The sequence below is a fragment of the Octopus bimaculoides genome, chromosome 6 (genome assembly GCF_046866305.1).
Source record: "Octopus bimaculoides isolate indiv1 chromosome 6, ASM4686630v1, whole genome shotgun sequence".
Taxonomy (NCBI): Eukaryota; Metazoa; Mollusca; class Cephalopoda; order Octopoda; family Octopodidae; genus Octopus; species Octopus bimaculoides.
The window spans coordinates 9,158,510-9,178,563 of NC_142933.1; the positions used below are offsets into that span (position 1 = coordinate 9,158,510).

Here is a 20,054-nt window from a genome sequence, read left to right on the forward strand (position 1 = left end):
TTCTCAAGATTGGTATTTAGGCAGTGTGTTACATATCTCAGGGCCCTAATAATTATAGGTATAAACCTGAACTTGTAATGTGTGTGTGTGTGTGTGTGTTTATGTATGCATGTATATATTTATGCTTATTTTCATGTCGAGTTCTATATATAAAACAATTTAGTATTAAACTGAAAAATTACACAATACTTTTAGTAGAATACATATTTATTAAATATTTACAAAGAAAACGTTGACAGTAACTTCAAAGTTTTGGCTTCCTTGCATTCATCAAACAGTTTGACAAAGGTAAGAAAGCCAAAACTCTAAAGTCACAGTGAAGCCTTTCCTTTTAAAAGTATATATATATATATATATATATATTGATTTAAAAGATCAATAAAGATCAGGGCACATCAAAGTGAAGCACACCACATTAATGACATTACTGATTATATGGTAAAACACAAATTAACAGGTAAACAATCCAGAAAGTCCACAGGTGGTGGTTGGTAATCTTCGATTTTAAGAGTATCCAATGCTGAAGAGAACTTCAGTGTAGTGGAGAATAACAAATGACTGGATTACATGGTATCACTACAATCATTTCTTTGGGAGATTTTGTTGTATTGTAACATCATACATGTATGAATTGCAACACCTATAATATACTGCAAAACGCAACAGAGAACCTCTCAAATCATCAGGCTACACCATGTTACGTAAGTGCAAATATTGATGTGCTGCTGGATAGCATAGCACCACAGACACAAAATGGAACGAGGTTATAATGAATGTAACAAGCCATCCTTAACTATTATAGTTTATTTATTTAAAATAAATGGTAGTCTTATGTCCACTTGACACCCCTCAACACTTTTAAGACCAATCCACGTGAGACCAACAGGTAATCTAAATTAAAACCTTCCTTCAACATTCTATCTTAATTTATGTTCCAAACACCAGCTGAATATTAATTATTTTACTAAATTCTTTATCATTTACAAAATTAATTGAAACAATGGCAATGTGTTTCGAATGGCAATGTGTTTCGACAGAAATATAGTAACAAAAGAATAAAACTAAATTAAAGTAAGTTAATAAAATTGAATAGCTATAGGTGCAGGAGTGGCTGTGTGGTAAGTAGCTTGCTTACCAACCACATGATTCCAGGTTCAGTCCCACTGCATGGCACCTTGGGCAAGTGTTTTTTAGAATAGCCTCAGGCCAACCAAAGCCTTGTGAGTGGATTTGGTGGATTTAGGTAGATGGAAACTGAAAGAAGCTTGTCGTATATTTATATTGAAAACTGGTGATGGTGTGTTTACATCCCTGTAACTTCACAGTTCAGCAAAAGAGACTGATAGAACAAGTACTAGGCTTACAAAGAATAAGTCCTGGGGGCAATTTATTCGACTAAAGGTGGTGCTCCAGCATGGCCACAGTCAAATGACTGAAACAAATAAAAGATGTTCTCTTTATAAATACTGCTTGTGGCACACTTCTATTTAGCGCCACTGAGAGTAATTAGTATATGCTTACTCTTTGCGATGTCACTACAGTCATTGAAAGTTTGAGATAAGAACTCCCTCTCATCTTTTCTCTATTCTTTCCCTTTTGTTTTTTATTTTCTAATTAATAATATTTCATCACCAGTTCCTTGCACATCTGACCCTGCCTTTTTCCGACAGCCTAACCGAACTACATATCCTTCCAATTGTCCTGTAACATTCCAGCCTCTTTCCATTTATGCACATCACCAGCAGTTCCATGCTGGCATGGGTTACGAAGCTCTGTTCCAAGAGAGAATCTCACCAAATGTTGCCCTCGTCAGCTTTATGAGGTTCGAAACTCTGAAATTAGCTTTCACCACTTCTTCCTTGGCCTTATTTCTCTGTAGGGCTCTTTCAGTTGGACCATTTGACCCTTTGTCATCGAACTGTTAGCCATCAACACAACACACCTGTGTGTCAGCATATGATAATACTCTTTTTAGAAATAATACATTTCTAAATATCTCAAAGAGATTTATGCAGTAGAGATACGATGAAGTAGTTGTATGCTATCAACTTAATGTGACAGTCCCCTGAAGGGAATAATACTACTGTTGGTTAAACCTAGGAAGCTGCACCACTTCCTGTCGGCCTTGACACATTTCCCGTGTCCTTATGTTTACAAGGGGGAGACAAGCACCTCTACCCAGCTACGTCTGCATCCAGAGACATGCTTCTGAGTCTTTGCTCATCATCAGTCTCAAAGACTCAGAAACATGTCTCTGGATGCAGACTTAGCTGGGTAGAGGTGCTTGTCTCCCCCTTGTAAACATAAGGACACAAGAAATGTGTCAAGGCCGACAGGAAGTGGTGCAGCTTCCTAGGTTTAACCAACAGTAGTATTATTCCCTTCAGGGGACTGCCACATTAAGTTGACAGCATACAACTACTTCATGTGATAATACTATTGTTAATAAGAGCAAGCAGATTCTAAAATGTCAATATCTTAGTAAAATGTGAGCCATGACACAATAAACCAGCAATTTATTAGGAATGGCAATATCTTAGCAATACTACATTCCAATATCATAGCAATATTTCATTCCAATAATACAGCAAAACTACATTCCAATATTATTTCCTGTTCACATGATATACTTACTGAAATTAAAACCAGAGACTAAGAGACTGAAAGTAAAAAACACATAAATAAAATAAAATAACAATAATAATAATAATAATAATAATAATAATAATAATTATAATTTCTGCTGTAGGCACAAGGCCTGGAATTTGTGGGGAGGGGGATAGTCGATTACATCAACCCCAGTACTTGACTGGTACTTAATTTATCGACCCTGAAAGGACGAAAGACAAAGTCAACCTGGGTGGAATTTGAACTCAGAATGTGCAGATGGACGAAATGCCACTAACCATTTTACCTGGTGTGCTAATGATTCTGCCAGCTTTCAAGTTTTGGCACAAGGCCACCATAATTAACGATAATAATAATAATAATAATAATATCGTAGCTATGGCCAGTTCCCACTGACTGGTTCCCGTGCCGGTGGCATGTAAAAAGCACCATCCGAACGTGGTCGATGCCAGGTCTGCTTGACTGGCTCCTGTGCCGGTGGGATGTAAAAAGCACCAATTGAACATGACCGATGCCAGTACCCACTGACTGGCCCCTGTGCCAGTGGCACGTAAAAAGTACCCACTACACTCTCGGAGTGGCTGGTGCTAGGAAGGGCATCCAGCTGTAGAAACATTACCAGATCAGAATGGAACCTGGTGCAACCACTGGCTCTCCAGACCTCAGTCAAACCGTCCAACCCATGCCAGCTTGGAAAACAGACGTTAAATGATGAATGATAATAATAATAATAATAATAATAATAATGCTTTCAAGTTTTGGCACATTGGCACAAGGGCAGCAATTTTGCGGGAGGAGATGAGTCAATTACATCAAATCCCAGTACACAACTGGTACTATTTTATCGAGCCAACCCCACCAAAAAAAAGCTGAAAGGCAAAGTCGACCTCAGTGGAATTTGAACTCATAATGTAAAGATGGATGAAACTTTGCTAAGCATTTTACCTGGTGTGCTAATGATTCTTCCAGCTTGCTGCCTTACAACAACAACAAGAACAATAATAATCCTTTCTACTACAAGGGGAAGGCAGAGGACATTGGTACAAGTGTGAAGGTAGAACATCTACAAAAATCAGCATTACTTGGAACTGCAAGAGTTCTTCGCAGAGTTCTTGAATCGTGACCAGTAAAACAAGTGTCACCTTAGTCTGCTGGCTGAGGAGAGCTGACACTTTCCATCCTAAGCTGAGAGGTTTCATCAAATAATAATCCTTTCTACTACAAGCAGGAAACCTGAAATTATTATTTTTTTTTGGGGGGGGGGGTCTAGTTGATTACATTGACCCCAGATTGTAAGGGAAGGTGCCATACTTAATGACTGATGTAGCAGCATTACAAGGGTAAAAGAGATACCTTACATAGATGTAATTATAAAGGTATCAAATTGCTAATTAAAGAAATATAGAGGTATCAAATTGCTAATTAAAGAAATATAGAGGTATCAAATTGCTAATTAAAGTGATTACAGAGGTATCAAATTGCTAATTAAAGAAGTGATTATAGGGGTATAAAATTGACCAGGTCCTGTAAGTTACAGAGAGTTACAGTCCAATTAGTTTGAAAGAGGATTAGACAAAATGAAATACAGTTTGGTCTTGTGCAAGAGAGAAGTACCACCGATGCCCTCTTTCGAGTAAATGGCAAATGCAGGAGAAATATTTAGCTAAAAGTAAACCATTGTATTTCACATGATCAATTTGGAGAAAGCCTTCGAAAAGAGACTCTCACTCTGTGATCTGGGGAAGGTAGAAGATGAATGTCTTGCGAGAGCCAAACATGCCATGTACAAGGGTTATGCCAGTAAGGTGAGAGTCACCCATGCGTACAGCAGCAAAAACAAGGACCAAACTTATAGAAATAAATACAGGGGTCAATTTGTTTGACTCAACTCTTCAAGGCAGTGCTGCAGCTTGGCCACAGTCCAACAACCAAAACAAGTAAAATGAAGATGACTCAAATTATTTCGAAAAGGACATTATTTAGTCTCATCTGATCCCTGAAAAAAAAAAAAACCCCACATTTTTAAACTAAACAATAAATTTTACCTTTTTTTGATAAAACATCAGAAGATTCTGATTTTTCAAAATTTTTTTTGGATGTCGTACTTGTTGCCGGCGCTGTGGTAATCTTGCCTAGTCTTTGTTTCACACTCACAGATTCCAAAGGTTTGGCATCAGGTGATAGAATGCCAGCTGTTGTTATTGGAGTATCCAGACTAGAAGAAGCTAGGGAAAACAAAAACAAAACAATAAAAAAATATATAGAAAAAGAAAATGAATAAATTATTGATTTGGTTAACTTTTTTGTGACTATATTTCCTTTTGAAGAGGAGACAACCTGTGTGTGTGTCAATTAATTTTAAAACTAATTAAAATTTTATCGTTAACTTATAATATAGATGCAGGCATGGCTGAGCAGATGGAAAGTGCACTTTGCAACCATGTTTCTTGTTCAATCCCGCTGTGCAGCACCTGTTTGGACAATAAATTTTGCTTGCGAAAACCTGTTCAGGCAAGTGAAATCAAAATTGCTGACATGGCTGATGACAGTATCGCCTGATTGGCATTCATGCCAGTGGAATGTTAAAAGCACCATCTGAGCATGATCGTTGCCAGGACCGCTTACAGCCTCCTGTGCCGGTGGCACGTAAAAAGCACCATTCGAGTGTGATCGTTGCCAGCGTCGCCCTACTGGCACATGTGCCGGTGGCACGTGAAAAACAACATTTGAGCATGGTTATTGCCAGTGCTACCGGACTGGCTTCCATGCAGGTAGTACAAAAAAACATCTTTTGAGCATGGTTGCTGCCAGTACCCGCCTGACTTGCCCTCATGCCGGTGGCATGTAAAAGCACCCATTACACTCTCGGAGTGGCTGGTGTTAGGAAGGGCATCCAGCTGTAGAAACTTTGCCTGATCAGATTGGAGACTGGTGCAGCCTTCTGGCTTGCCAGTCCTCAGTCAAACCGTCCAACCCATGCCAGCATGGAAAGCAGACGTTAAACAACGACGATGATGATGATGATGATAAATGAACTGATTAGTGGACAGTGGCTGAATATTAAACTACATTGATATGGTATCTCTTCCTGAGAGCAAGATGAACTGAGGTTCTGCCCCCACCAAAACAACAAAGTCCTTAAAGCATAATGAGGGTATACGCGAACTTATGGTCTCTAAGTAAATAGTTCCATAGTTCAACCACCTAACCATGCTACCTAGATGGTACCTATTGACAGCTAAGTAGACTGAAACACCTGAGAGTGAAAATTCTAAACCATTATATAAAGTCAGCCTTTTCCTCTTGGTATTCAATGCATTGCTTTTCCCCCTCCTAGTGTTTTCAATCCGGGTTTTGTCCCTGTTAACAGGGGTGGTCAGATCTACCTCAATGCCATAGCAACCGAAGTAGCAAACCGTCCAACCCATGCCAGCATAGAAAGTGGACGTTAAATGATGATGATGATGATATGTATAATAAGCTTCTTTTAGTTTTTATCTATTCAAATCCATTCACAAGGCTTTGGTTGGCCTGAGGCTATAGTAGAAGGCCCTTGCTCAAGGTGCCATGCAGTGGGACTGAACCCAAAACCAAATGGTTGGAAAGCAAAACACTTCTTACCACACAACCACGTGTAAATATATATATATATACATATATATAATGTAGGCACAGGAGTGGCTGGGTGGTAAGTAGCTTGCTTACCAAACACATGTTTCCAGGTTCAGTCCCACAGTGTGACACCTTGAGCAAGTTTCTTCGAATACTATACCTTCGAGCTGACCAAAGCCTTGTGAGTGAATTTGGTAACTGAAAGAAGCCCATTGTATATATGTGTGTGCGTATCTGTGTCTGTCCCTCAACCATCGCTTGACAACCCAATGTTGGTGTGTTTACATCCTCAGCATGGCCGCACATGCCAGTGGAGCACTAACAGCACTGTCGAGTGTGTTCATTCCCAGAGCAGCTGTCTGGCTTCCGTGCTAGTGGCCCGCAAATGGCACCATTAGAGCATAATCGTTACCAGCGTTGCCTTCTAGCACCTGTGCTGGTGGCACGTTAGAAAATCATTCGAGCAAGGTCGTTGCCAGTACCGTGTGACTGGCCCTCGTGCCGGTGGCACATAAAAACACCCACTGCACTCTCGGAGTGGTTGGCATTAGGAAGGGCATCCAGCTGTAGAAACTCTGCCAGATCAGATTGGAACCTGGTGCAGTCCTCAGTCAAATCATCCAACCCATGCTAGCATGGAAAGCGGACGTTAAACGACGACGATGATGATGATGATATGTGTGTGTAGTGCCCCTGGACTGGCTCTTGTGCGGGTGGCACATAAAATACACCATTTTGAGCATGGCCGTTGCCAGTACCGCCTGACTGGCCGTCGTAGGATTTTCGAGCGAGATCGTTGCCAGTGCCCCTGGACTGGCTCTTGTGCAGGTGGCACATAACATGCACCATTTTGAGCATGGCCATTGCCAGTACCGCCTGACTGGCCTTCGTGCAGGTGACACGTAAAAGCACCCACTAGACTCTTGGAGTGGTTGGCGTTAGGAAGGGCATCCAGCTGTAGAAACTCTGCCAAATCAGATTGGAGCCTGGTGTAGCCATCTGGTTTCACCAGTCCTCAGTCAAATTGTCCAACCCATGCTAGCATGGAAAGCGGACGTTAAACGACGACGACGACGATATATATATATATATATATATATATATATATATATATATATATAAAGTGTAGTATATTGCCACTTAAGTGTGGCTGACCCCTAGGGGTGGATGTTACTGTTGCTTTTAGCCCCAGGAGGACATCTCCTCCAGCTGGCTTATCGACACACGACTGTGTCCTGTTTGCCAAGGGAAGTTATCCCTCTCACCTCGATCTGCAGCACGAACGTATCCGGATTTCAGGGTTATTTCCCTTCGTCGGCGTCCGACAGCTGATGACCTTGGTGAGAGAGACAAAAACCTGGCAAACTTATATCTTCTTTTCCAGTGAAATTCTTCACTGATATTGAAAAGGTGAAAACAAGCAATGTTAATTCTCTAAATGAAGTATTAACAGTAACTGCACGATAAAGTGTAGTATATTGCCACTTAAGTGTGGCTGACCCCTAGGGGTGGAGGTTACTGTTGCTTTTAGCCCCAGGAGGACATCTCCTCCAGCTGGCTTATCGACACACGACTGTGTCCTGTTTGCCAAGGGAAGTTATCCCTCTCACCTCGATCTGCAGCACGAACGTATCCGGATTTCAGGGTTATTTCCCTTCGTCGGCGTCCGACAGCTGATGACCTTGGTGAGAGAGACAAAAACCTGGCAAACTTATATCTTCTTTTCCAGTGAAATTCTTCACTGATATTGAAAAGGTGAAAACAAGCAATGTTAATTCTCTAAATGAAGTATTAACAGTAACTGCACGATAAAGTGTAGTATATTGCCACTTAAGTGTGGCTGACCCCTAGGGGTGGAGGTTACTGTTGCTTTTAGCCCCAGGAGGACATCTCCTCCAGCTGGCTTATCGACACACGACTGTGTCCTGTTTGCCAAGGGAAGTTATCCCTCTCACCTCGATCTGCAGCACGAACGTATCCGGATTTCAGGGTTATTTCCCTTCGTCGGCGTCCGACAGCTGATGACCTTGGTGAGAGAGACAAAAACCTGGCAAACTTATATCTTCTTTTCCAGTGAAATTCTTCACTGATATTGAAAAGGTGAAAACAAGCAATGTTAATTCTCTAAATGAAGTATTAACAGTAACTGCACGATAAAGTGTAGTATATTGCCACTTAAGTGTGGCTGACCCCTAGGGGTGGATGTTACTGTTGCTTTTAGCCCCAGGAGGACATCTCCTCCAGCTGGCTTATCGACACACCAAGGTCATCAGCTGTCGGACGCCGACGAAGGGAAATAACCCTGAAATCCGGATACGTTCGTGCTGCAGATCGAGGTGAGAGGGATAACTTCCCTTGGCAAACAGGACACAGTCGTGTGTCGATAAGCCAGCTGGAGGAGATGTCCTCCTGGGGCTAAAAGCAACAGTAACATCCACCCCTAGGAGTCAGCCTCACTTAAGTGGCAATATACTACACTTTATCGTGCAGTTACTGTTAATACTTCATTTAGAGAATTAACATTGCTTATATATATATATATATATATATATCTTAAACAAGAATACTGACAGCAACTTTGAAGTTTCAGCCAGCTAAGCCAACGATGATGGCTTATACACACACACGCGCGTGTGCACGCGATGGGTTTCATTCATTCATTAGGTGTACAAAAATGGCCATCAACTCTACTCACTGTTACATTTCTGTGAAAGAGAGACACTAGAGTTCGAAGAATTTGTCGTTGACACAGCAGCAGCACTTTTTAATTGAGACGTAATTTTCTTATACACAGCACCAGTCTTGTTAATAGATTTAGTTTGTTTCGCTTTTTTCGGTTTCGACTGACCAGATAAAGATTTTAAAATTCCAGCATATTCCAGCGGTGGGCCACTGACATTATCATCTCCGGATGTCGAACTTGCTGGGCGCTTGAGGGTCGGTTTGTCTCCAAGACGAGCAAAGACAGATGAAGGTGTGGAACCACCTGGAGGTGTTGTCGTCGATGATACCTGTGGAGAGAAGAGAGAGAGAGGGATACAAAAAAACCAGGTGTTGAAAACTAAAATATCACAAAAAAGATAAGGGAAATATTCCTTTTACATGTGGTTGTATTTTTTTTTTTTTTTTACCAGAACTGCAGAGATTGGCTGCCAGAAAGTAAAGAATTAATAAAATACTGTGTAGATGTGTAGAATTTAGATATGTAGGGTGTAGATGTGAATGCTTAAAAATATTATTCTTTTCTACTCTAGGCACAAGGTCTGAAATTTTTGGGGAGCCAGTCAATTAGATTGACCCCAGTATGCAACTCGTACTTAATTTATCACCCTGAAAGGATGAAAGGCAAAAGTCGATTTCAGCAGAATTTGAACTCAGAACATAAAGACTGATGAAATACCGCTAAGCGTTTTGCTTGGTGTGCTAACATCTTTTATTTCTTTACTGCCCACTAGGAGCTACACAGAGAAGGGACAAATAAGGACAGACAAACGGATTAAGTCGAGTATATCGACCGCAGTGCGTAACTGGTACTTATTTAATCGACCCCGAAAGGATGAAAGGCAAAGTCGATTTCGGTGGAATTTGAACTCAGAACATAGCGGCAGACGAAATACCACTAAGCATTTCGCCCGGCGTGCTAACGATTCTGCCAGCTCATCGCCTTCAAATACCGCTAAGCATTTTGCTCGGTGTGCTAACATTTCTGCCAATGTATATGTGAGGAACAAGAGTGATTGAATGTGTACAAATGTAAAAAACCAGATATTGATTGGGTAGATTATGAGGAAATCCATACTGACATTACAGCTGTGAGGAATTAGATGCCAGCTGTGTAGCTGGAGATGGAAACTGAAAGAAGCCCACCATCTGTGTGTCTGTGCATCTGTATGTCTAGATATCATATGATGGTTGAATATGAGCATCACTGTTATACAAATGAGGTTGGTTGTTTCCAGTCTTCCCTGAAAAACATGACTAGCCATGGAAAAATATTACCTTGTTTGGAAACAAGGGAGAGTGGACAACGGGAGCTGTAGGAAATCTGCTGCAACAAATTCCATCTGACCCATGCAAGCATGGAAAAATGGACGTTAAATGATGATAACAATGATGATAAAAGAGCCTAGTTGGGTCTCCTTCTTCCACAACATCCATCCCCTTTAAGTGATCAGCACTTCATTATCATCATTTAATGACCGTTGTCCAAGCTGGCATGGACTGGACGGTTTGATTGGGCTGGCACACTGGAAGGCTGCACCAGACTCCAGCCTGATTTGGCAAGGTTTTCTAGGGCTAGATGCCCTTCCTAACGCCAACCGCTCCGAGAGTGTAATGGGTGCTTTCATGCACCACCAGCACGGGTGCCATTTGTGTGCCACCAGGGTGCGTTTCCGTGCTACTGGCATGGGTGCCAATTTGCATGATACCAGTATCTGCCACGACTGCAATTTTGCTCGTCTTGATGAGTCTTGGTCATTGCCTACTTCTTTATGCAATTGTCCAAGCAATCGGCAAAAGTCCTTGTGATGGCTAAGACATCTTTGGTTTTTTTAAATAACATAGTATACCATTTCTATACCATGTCATATGAAGATTTAAACCATAAATGAACATAAGCAAAAATTTAGATATTGACCATAATAACATGAGGAATTAGGATGAATGACCACCAGGTACATGTGACTAAGGTGGAACATAAGTGACAGAGACATATAAACAAGAAATATATTTACAAACCTTTGAAGAACTCGTACTTCGGACAATGACATTACCGGAACCAGTAAGAGTAATTTTCGTAGACCCGGAACTGTTGTTGCTGCTACTGTTGATGCTGCTGCTACTGTCTCCAAGACGTTCAAACACAGATGACTTCCGTGAATTCTTCCATTCTATAAAAGAGGAAAGTGGAGGATCTTAGTTCACTGAGGACACTTTCTTTATAAAGTGTGTGTGCGCATGTGTGTGTAAAGGTTTTTGTGCAAGCGTGTGAGAGAATGTATTGCTATGTGTGATATGTATATGTATATGTCTATGTGGTGAATGTGGTCATGGCAATGTTGTATGAAGTTTACTTCCCAACCATATTGTTCTCAGTTCAGTCCCACTGCATGACACCTTGGGGAAGTGTCTTCTAATATAACCTTGGGCCAACTAAAGCTTTGTGAGTGGATTTAGTAATGTGGAAACTGAAAGAAGCCCATCATATACACAGTGTATTTGTCTACTAAAGCCACCACCACCACCACCACTTGACAACCGGTGTTGGTTTGTTTATGTCACTGTAACTTAGCAGTTTAGCAAACAGAGACCAATATAAGTACCAGATTTTGAAAAAAAAAAAAAAAGTGATGTGGTCAATTTGCTTGACTAAACTCTTCAGGGCGGTGCTTCAACATGGCTGCAGTCCAAAGACTGAAACAAATAAAAGAAAACAAATGGTGTCTGTGACTAATCTAGGCCTGTGCATGTGTTTGGCTCTGGAGATGGAAACGTGGTTGTGTCTGTGTGAGTGTGTGTATGGCAGACGACTGCGTTCTTCAGAGTCCAGGTGAGGAAGTGAGGTCAAATTGCAGAGTAGTTAAGGGATTAACCCATTTGTTACAAACCCACCTGAAACCACCCCTGGCTCTGTAGTACAAATGTCTTGTTTCCATAAGTTTTGAATTAAAATCTTCCACCAAACCTTAGTCACAATTTATGTTCCTTACATAAGCTGAATGATAACTAATTTATTTTACTAAATTCTTTGTTATATTTAAAATTAATTGAAAGAACACAGAGTACCTCAACAGAAATACAGCAACAAAAGGGTTAAAACGCATGACTCGTATAGTTTCATGAGAAATATGCTTTGCAGAAGTTTAACCCTTTCAATACCAACTTGGCTGAAACCACCCCTGGCTCTGTAGTACAAATGCCTTGTTTTCATAAGTTCTGAATTAAAATCTTCCACCAAACCTTAGTCACAATTTAGATTCCTAACATTAGCTTAATGATAGCTAAGTTATTTTACTAAATTCTTTGTTATACAGTTCTATATTTAAGAGATGAGGAATTATTTAAATTAGACAGATATTTGTCCTCATCTTGTGTGTTGATAATAACGTTTCAGCTGATGTACCCTCCAGCCTTCATCAAGTGTCTCCGGGAAATTTCGAACCTTGGTTCTTATTCCTAAGGTATTTTTCGGTTGTTGTTGTTGTTGTTGTTGTTGTTGTTGTTGTTGTTATTACTACTATTATTATTATTCAGGTCACTGCTTGGGATCGAACTCGGAATCTTGGGGTTAGTAGCCCGTGCTCTTAACCACTACACCAGGATATGAGGACAAATATCTGTCAAATGTAAATAATGTAAATAGTTCTTTGTTATATTTAAAATTAACTGAAAGAAACACAGAGCGTTTCAACAGAAATACGGTAACAAAACGGTTAAACTATCTTAGGTTGTCAGTTCAAATCCACTAAAGCTATTTCTTGTGTATTTAGACAGCATCCATAATTCTGCATGGTACCACATGACCACCAAGCCATGAGAAAAAGGCAGCAACAGGGGACCTGTGAGAAACAGGCACCACAAGATCTTCTGAGAAACTTACCGATGACAAATAAGAAGCATGGAAATGGAGCGAATCCCCTGCAGATTAATAATGTTGATGACAGAGAAGAGGGAAGCTTAGGAGGGTAGTTTAATTGTTAGAGTAAGTGATTTTGGTAGCCAAATGGATGGCCCTTGCTACTATTGACCATTCAGCCATGAAAAGAATTTGGACTTTTATACCAGCTAAAGCATAAGTACCAGGCTCAAAGGAACAAAATGGCTTAAATATAGAGGCACACACTGGCTAATGTAGTCCTAGAAACTTTATGCTTGAGAAAAGGACAAGATTGTCATAGCTGGCATGCCTTTGATCAAATATCTACACAATCCAGAGCTGACATGGGGCTAATAAATTAACAACACTTATGATATAACAATTATTCCAATAACAGATTATTAAGGTTACACTATATTCATTATGCACACCAAAAGTAGTATTAGTTTAAAACAGCCATCTGTGTATCATACTTAAAGCCAAATTAACAATGGAATTCATCCTGAGATAACATCTCATAGGGACATGCTCTGTTGAAAAAACATAGATATATATCAGTAGTGGACAAAGATCATCCAGCAGTGATAGTGGTATAGCTAGATGTGCATATCTGCCTTTGGGGTTTTGTCTGTAGCATGTACCCACTGATAATTATGAAATTAAGGAACTGACCATACAGTCACAAGTTACTGTATACATAACACTCTTCTACTGTCAGCATAGAGATATATACACATGCATCGTTGCATATATACGTCTGGCCATATAGCCTTCTTGTTTGTTCTCTCTGTTTCGTTTTCCTGTTTTGTTTTGTCCACCACTACATTCCTCCATGTTACAAATTTAATTTGAATTAAATTTAATTTAAATTTAATTTGTGGTCCGTGGGAAGAGCCGTTTTAACGATGCGCCTTGCCCTACTCTTCGAAACGCCTGTGATAGAATGGGGGCAGCTGATGAAGGAGATGTCCTCTATGTGTTTTCTGTACTCGTTTATCATTTTGTCTACGCTTTGTTTACAAGGTTCTGTACCCAGATATGCATCTATATATACAGGTAGATGTAAGTATGTACATACATGTATGTATATATGCATATACTCATTTATTATTTGTATTATATATATATATATATATATATATATATACACACATAAGGTAATACCTTGCCATATTGTGATTCACCTATCGCGGTTTATTTAAGCTTACATCGATTCCTCCATGGTGTTGTCTTGCATTTATAATAAAATAAATATATACAAATTATAATAATAATAAAAAATACACAGTACAGTACTGTTTCTACTTCATGGATTTTCACCTATCACGGGGGGTTTTGGAATGTAACACCTGCAATAGACGAGGGATTACTGTAGATCTAATTAGAGCAGATGAGAGAAAGGCAAATAAAAAATAAAAAAGCATTACTTTCTGATGAAGAGACATCATCGTAGAGTTTAGCTGGCTGCTGCTGATTCATAGGGACAGCGTTGGGATCTTTTCCTAAATAATAATCCACAATCCGACTTGCAGCTGGAATGAATAAAAAAAACAAAACAGAAGTTGCAGACTCAAAAATTTCAGTTCAAAATAAATACGTAACATGTCTGGAAAACACTACAACAAAACCACAACAAAAATACCACTAAAATAGCAATAAGAATCTTGCCAACTGTGTAATTTCTGTGACCTGATGTACTTTCGACAGCCTCATTAATGTCTCATAGTTATCTCCTGTCTCTTACTAATTACCTCCACCTTAACGAAGGCGGAGGTATTGTTTACAGTTGTGTTTGGTTGTTTGTCCGTGGACAAGATATCTCAAGAACCACTGGATGGATTCAGATGAAACTTTCAGGGATGTTTGGCCTCGTGACTGGCACGAACTGATTAGATTTTGGGACAAGTATTCTGGATTATTTTTGAGTTTGCCTTTTTTTTCTACTATATATCAAGACCTGTTGAGGCAAGTGAAATCGAAAACTAAATTTGACGACTGGTACCCATGCCAACGTTGTCTCCTTCATTGGACACGAAACTCGGCTTGCAAAGACCTGTTGGGGCAAGCGAAAGCGAAATCGTGATGGCACCTGTGCCCAGCGTCGCGTGCCGGTGGCACATGTAAAGACATTTGAGCAAGATCGTTGCCAGTGCCCCTGGACTGGCTCCTGTGTAGGTGGCATGTAAAATACACCATTTTGAGTGTGGCCGTTGACAGTACTGCCTGACTAGCCTTCGTGCCAGTGGCACGTAAAAGCATCCACTACACTCTCGGAGTGGTTGACATTAGGAAGGGCATCCAGCTGTAGAAGCTCTGCCAAATCAGATTGGAGCCTGGTGTAACCATCTGGTTCACCAGTCCTTAGTCAAATCGTCCAACACATGCCAGCATGGAAAGCGGACGTTAAATGATGATGATGATGATGATGGTATTGAACCATCAGATCAGTTATAAGGTAAGTATATCTCTATGTTGTATATATTTGAATTGAATTGCGCTTGGGCATAACAATTTTAATTTTTAAAAAAATGTTCCAGACTTTTGGCCATGACAGTATATATGTACGATAGGCTTCTTTTAGGTTCCATCTAACAAAACGATTCACAAGGGTTTGGTTGGGCCAAGGTTATATTAGAAGACACTTGTCCAGTGTAATGGAGTGGGACTGAACCCAAAAACCATGTGGCTGGGAAGCCACTTTCTTACCACACAGCCACGTCTGTGTATAAAAAGAAACTATAAAAATGCAAAAATGTAATTTATTAGGTTGCTAATAAAATTGGCAATGAAATTAAAAGGGAAAACAAATTAAAAGGAATCTCTGTGATGTGTAATGTTTTCTTACCTGTCGACCTCCGTGGAGTAGCAGGAGATGTCGTGCTATTACCAGTATTTGCTGAACATTTCAAAGCTTTATCACGTGCTTCCTAATGAAAGAAAATATAATTAAAGATAAAAGTAGTTTGTTAACGAGAGCAGAGCAGGTAGACATAAGGCGGTAGTAGTAATAGTAGTAGTAATGAAAGAAAATATAATTAACGATAAATCGAAATCGAACTAAATTCGACGACTGGTACCCATGCCAACGTCGTCTCCTTCATTGGACACTAAACTCGGCTTGTGAAGACCTGTTGGGGAAAGTGAAATCATGATGGCACCTGTGCCCAGCGTCGCCTTCCTGGCACTTGTGCTGGTGGCATGTGTAAAGACATTCGAGCAAGATTGTTGCCAGTGCCACTGGACTGGCTCCTGTGCAGGTGGCACATAAAATACACCATTTTGAGCGTGGCCGTTGCCAGTACTGCCTGACTGGCCTTCGTGCCAGTGGCACGTAAAAGCACCCACTACACTCTCGGAGTGGTTGGCGTTAGGAAGGGCATCCAGCTGTAGAAACTCTGCCAAATCAGATTGGAGCCTGGTGTAGCCATCTGGTTTCATCAGTCCTCAGTCAAATTGTCCAACCCATGCTAGCATGGAAAGCAGATGATGACGATGTTGATAAAAGTAGTTTGTTAACGAGAGCAGAGTAGGTAGACATAAGGAAGTAGTAGTAGTAGTAGTAGTGGGGAATGCACTGAAACAGCACAACTCTGCATCCACCATATGTTGGTGATCTCCTACCATTCCTGGTGGAAGATGCCTTTGCACCACTCAAGCAACGACCCTCCAACCCTTGGCTCTGTGGCTCTGTTTGGGTAGTCATTGATGGTAAGGGATTTATGAGGTCGGAGTGCAAATTCTACCTCAAACTCTTTCCATTGCCTTTTTATGACATGCAGAGGAAACGGGCCTATTCTTTGACATGCTGGTCCCCACACAGGAAGTAGGTCACAGAAAATAGAAATAACATCATAAGATATCGTTTAACCAAATCTTTTTCCAACATTAAACTCTCAAAGTCTTGCAGTGATTTCTTTAAATAATTCTCTCAACCCTCTAAAAAACTGGAGATTTTGATGAAAATACAGCTAGTCCAGTATAAAAATCCTCATATTTACGATCAGCTTCAATGTCTGTAAGTTTAGCGACATATATTTACAGGAAGAATAAAAAGAAAAAGCATTAAAAATATAAAAGATCAAAGGTCTGAAATTTATAGAGAAGGGGCCAGTCAATTAGATTGACCCCAGTATGCAACTAGTACTTAATTTATCGACCCCGAAAGGATGAAAAGCAAAGTCGACCTCAGCAGAATTTGAACTCAGAACGTCAAGACAGATGATATACCTCTAAGCATTTCACCCGGTGTGCTAACATTTCTGCCAGCTCACTGCCTTAATAATTGTAAATAATCTTTTCTACTTTAGCCACAAGGCCCAAAAAATTTTTGGGAGGGGGCCAGTTGATTAGATTGACCCCAGTATGCAACTGGTACTTAATTTATTGACCCCGGAAAGATGAAAGACAATGTCGACCTTGGCAGAATTTGAACTCAGAATGTAAAGACAGATGAAATACCGCTAAGCATTTTGCCCAGTGTACTAATGTTTCAGCCAGCATGCCGCATTATAAAAGATCAAATTATTGAGAAAAGAAATAACCTCCCAGAGCTATCTCACCAAGGAAACAGAAAAAAAAAACCAAAAACAGAGGGGGGGAGAGTTATAGGTTGCATACTCCAGAATAAATAATAATAACATAATAACAGAACTGAGCCAGACATAGTAACAGAACTGAGCCAGACAGTAACAGCACTGAGCTGGACATAGTAACAGAACTGAGCCAGACATAGTAACAGCACTGAGCCAGACATAGTAACAGCACTGAGCTGGACATAACAGAACTGAGCCAGACATAGTAATAGAACTGAGCTAGACATAACAGAACTGAGCCAGACATAGTAACAGCACTGAGCTAGACATAGTAACAGAACTGAGCTAGACACAACAGAACTGAGCCAGACATAGTAACAGCACTGAGCTAGACATAGTAACAGCACTGAGCTGGACATAACAGAACTGAGCCAGACATAGTAATAGAACTGAGCTAGACACAACAGAACTGAGCCAGACATAGTAATAGAACTGAGCTAGACACAACAGAACTGAGCCAGACATAGTAACAGCACTGAGCTAGACATAGTAACAGCACTGAGCTGGACATAACAGAACTGAGCCAGACATAGTAATAGAACTGAGCTAGACACAACAGAACTGAGCCAGACATAGTAATAGAACTGAGCTAGACATAACAGCACTGAGCTGGACATAGTAACAGCACTGAGCTAGACATAGTAACAGAACTGAGCTAGACATAGTAACAGAACTGAGCTGGACATAGTAACAGCACTGAGCTGGACATAGTAACAGCACTGAGCTAGACATAGTAACAGAACTGAGCTAGATATAGTAACAGCACTGAGCTGGACATAGTAACAGCACTGAGCTAGACATAGTAACAGCACTGAGCTGGACATAACAGAACTGAGCTAGACATAGTAACAGCACTGAGCTGGACATAGTAACAGCACTGAGCTAGACATAGTAACAGAACTGAGCTAGACATAGTAACAGAACTGAGCTGGACATAGTAACAGCACTGAGCTAGACATAGTAACAGAACTGAGCTGGACATAGTAACAGCACTGAGCTAGACATAACAGAACTGAGCCAGACATAGTAACAGCACTGAGCTGGACATAGTAACAGCACTGAGCTAGACATAGTAACAGCACTGAGCTAGACACAACAGAACTGAGCCAGACATAGTAACAGCACTGAGCTGGACATAACAGAACTGAGCCAGACATAGTAACAGCACTGAGCTAGACATAGTAACAGCACTGAGCTGGACATAGTAACAGCACTGAGCTAGACATAGTAACAGAACTGAGCTAGACATAGTAACAGAACTGAGCTGGACATAGTAACAGCACTGAGCTAGACATAGTAACAGAACTGAGCCAGACATAGTAACAGCACTGAGCCAGACATAGTAACAGCACTGAGCAAGACATAGTAACAGCACTGAGCTGGACATAATAACAGAACTGATCAAGACATAGTAACAGCACTGAGCCGGACATAGTAACAGCACTGAGCCAGACATAATAACAGCACTGAGCCAGACATAGTAACAGCACTGAGCAAGACATAGTAACAGCACTGAGCTGGACATAGTAACAGCACTGAGCTGGACATAGTAACAGCACTGAGCTGGACATAGTAACAGCACTGAGCTAGACATAGTAACAGAACTGAGCTAGATATAGTAACAGAACTGAGCCAGACATAGTAACAGCACTGAGCCAGACATAGTAACAGAACTGAGCCGGACATAGTAACAGCACTGAGCCAGACATAGTAACAGCACTGAGCAAGACATAGTAACAGCATTGAGCTGGACATAATAACAGAACTGAGCCAGACATAGTAACAGCACTGAGCCAGACATAGTAACAGCACTGAGCTGGACATAATAACAGAACTGAGCTAGACATAGTAACAGAACTGAGCTAGACATAGTAACAGCACTGAGCCAGACATAGTAACAGAACTGAGCTAGACATAATAACAGAACTGAGCCAGACATAATAACAGAACTGAGCTAGACATAATAACAGAACTGAGCCAGACATAGTAACAGAACTGAGCCAGACATAGTAACAGAACTGAGCCAGACATAGTAACAACACTGAGCCAGACATAGTAACAGCACTGAGCTGGACATAATAACAGAACTGAGCTAGACATAATAACAGAACTGAGCCAGACATAATAACAGAACTGAGCTAGACATAATAACAGAACTGAGCCAGACATAGTAACAGTACTGAGCTGGACATAATAACAGAACTGAGCTAGACATAGTAACAGCACTGAGCTGGACATAATAACAGAACTGAGATAGACATAGTAACAGAACTGAGCCAGACATAGTAACAGCACTGAGCTGGACATAATAACAGAACTGAGCTAGACATAGTAACAGAACTGAGCCAGACATAGTAACAGCACTGAGCCAGACATAGTAACAGCACTGAGCCAGACATAGTAACAGCACTGAGCTGGACATAGTAACAGCACTGAGCTGGACATAATAACAGAACTGAGCTAGACATAGTAACAGAACTGAGCCAGACATAGTAACAGCACTGAGCCAGACATAGTAACAGCACTGAGCTGGACATAATAACAGAACTGAGCTAGACATAGTAACAGAACTGAGCCAGACATAGTAACAGAACTGAGCTGGACATAGTAACAGAACTGAGCTA

At 40.7% G+C, this 20,054-nt stretch overlaps 1 protein-coding gene across 3 annotated transcripts in view; it reads right to left on the reverse strand.

Annotated features, from left to right (window-relative positions):
• LOC106867987 (uncharacterized) overlaps positions 1-20,054 on the reverse strand; it is a 28,194-nt gene that overhangs the window by 3,719 nt on the left and 4,421 nt on the right. For 2 of the 3 annotated variants that reach the window (XM_014913072.3, XM_014913071.3), the window contains exons 3-7: positions 15,684-15,765; positions 14,266-14,370; positions 10,981-11,132; positions 8,936-9,251; positions 4,674-4,853 (exon numbers count right to left, since the gene is read on the reverse strand). In XM_014913072.3, coding sequence (XP_014768558.1) covers positions 4,674-4,853; positions 8,936-9,251; positions 10,981-11,132; positions 14,266-14,370; positions 15,684-15,765 — 835 coding nt within the window. Of the gene's footprint in view, positions 1-2,634; positions 2,661-4,673; positions 4,854-8,935; positions 9,252-10,980; positions 11,133-14,265; positions 14,371-15,683; positions 15,766-20,054 lie in introns of all 3 variants that reach the window. The other variant, XM_089353382.1, reaches the window with a different exon arrangement.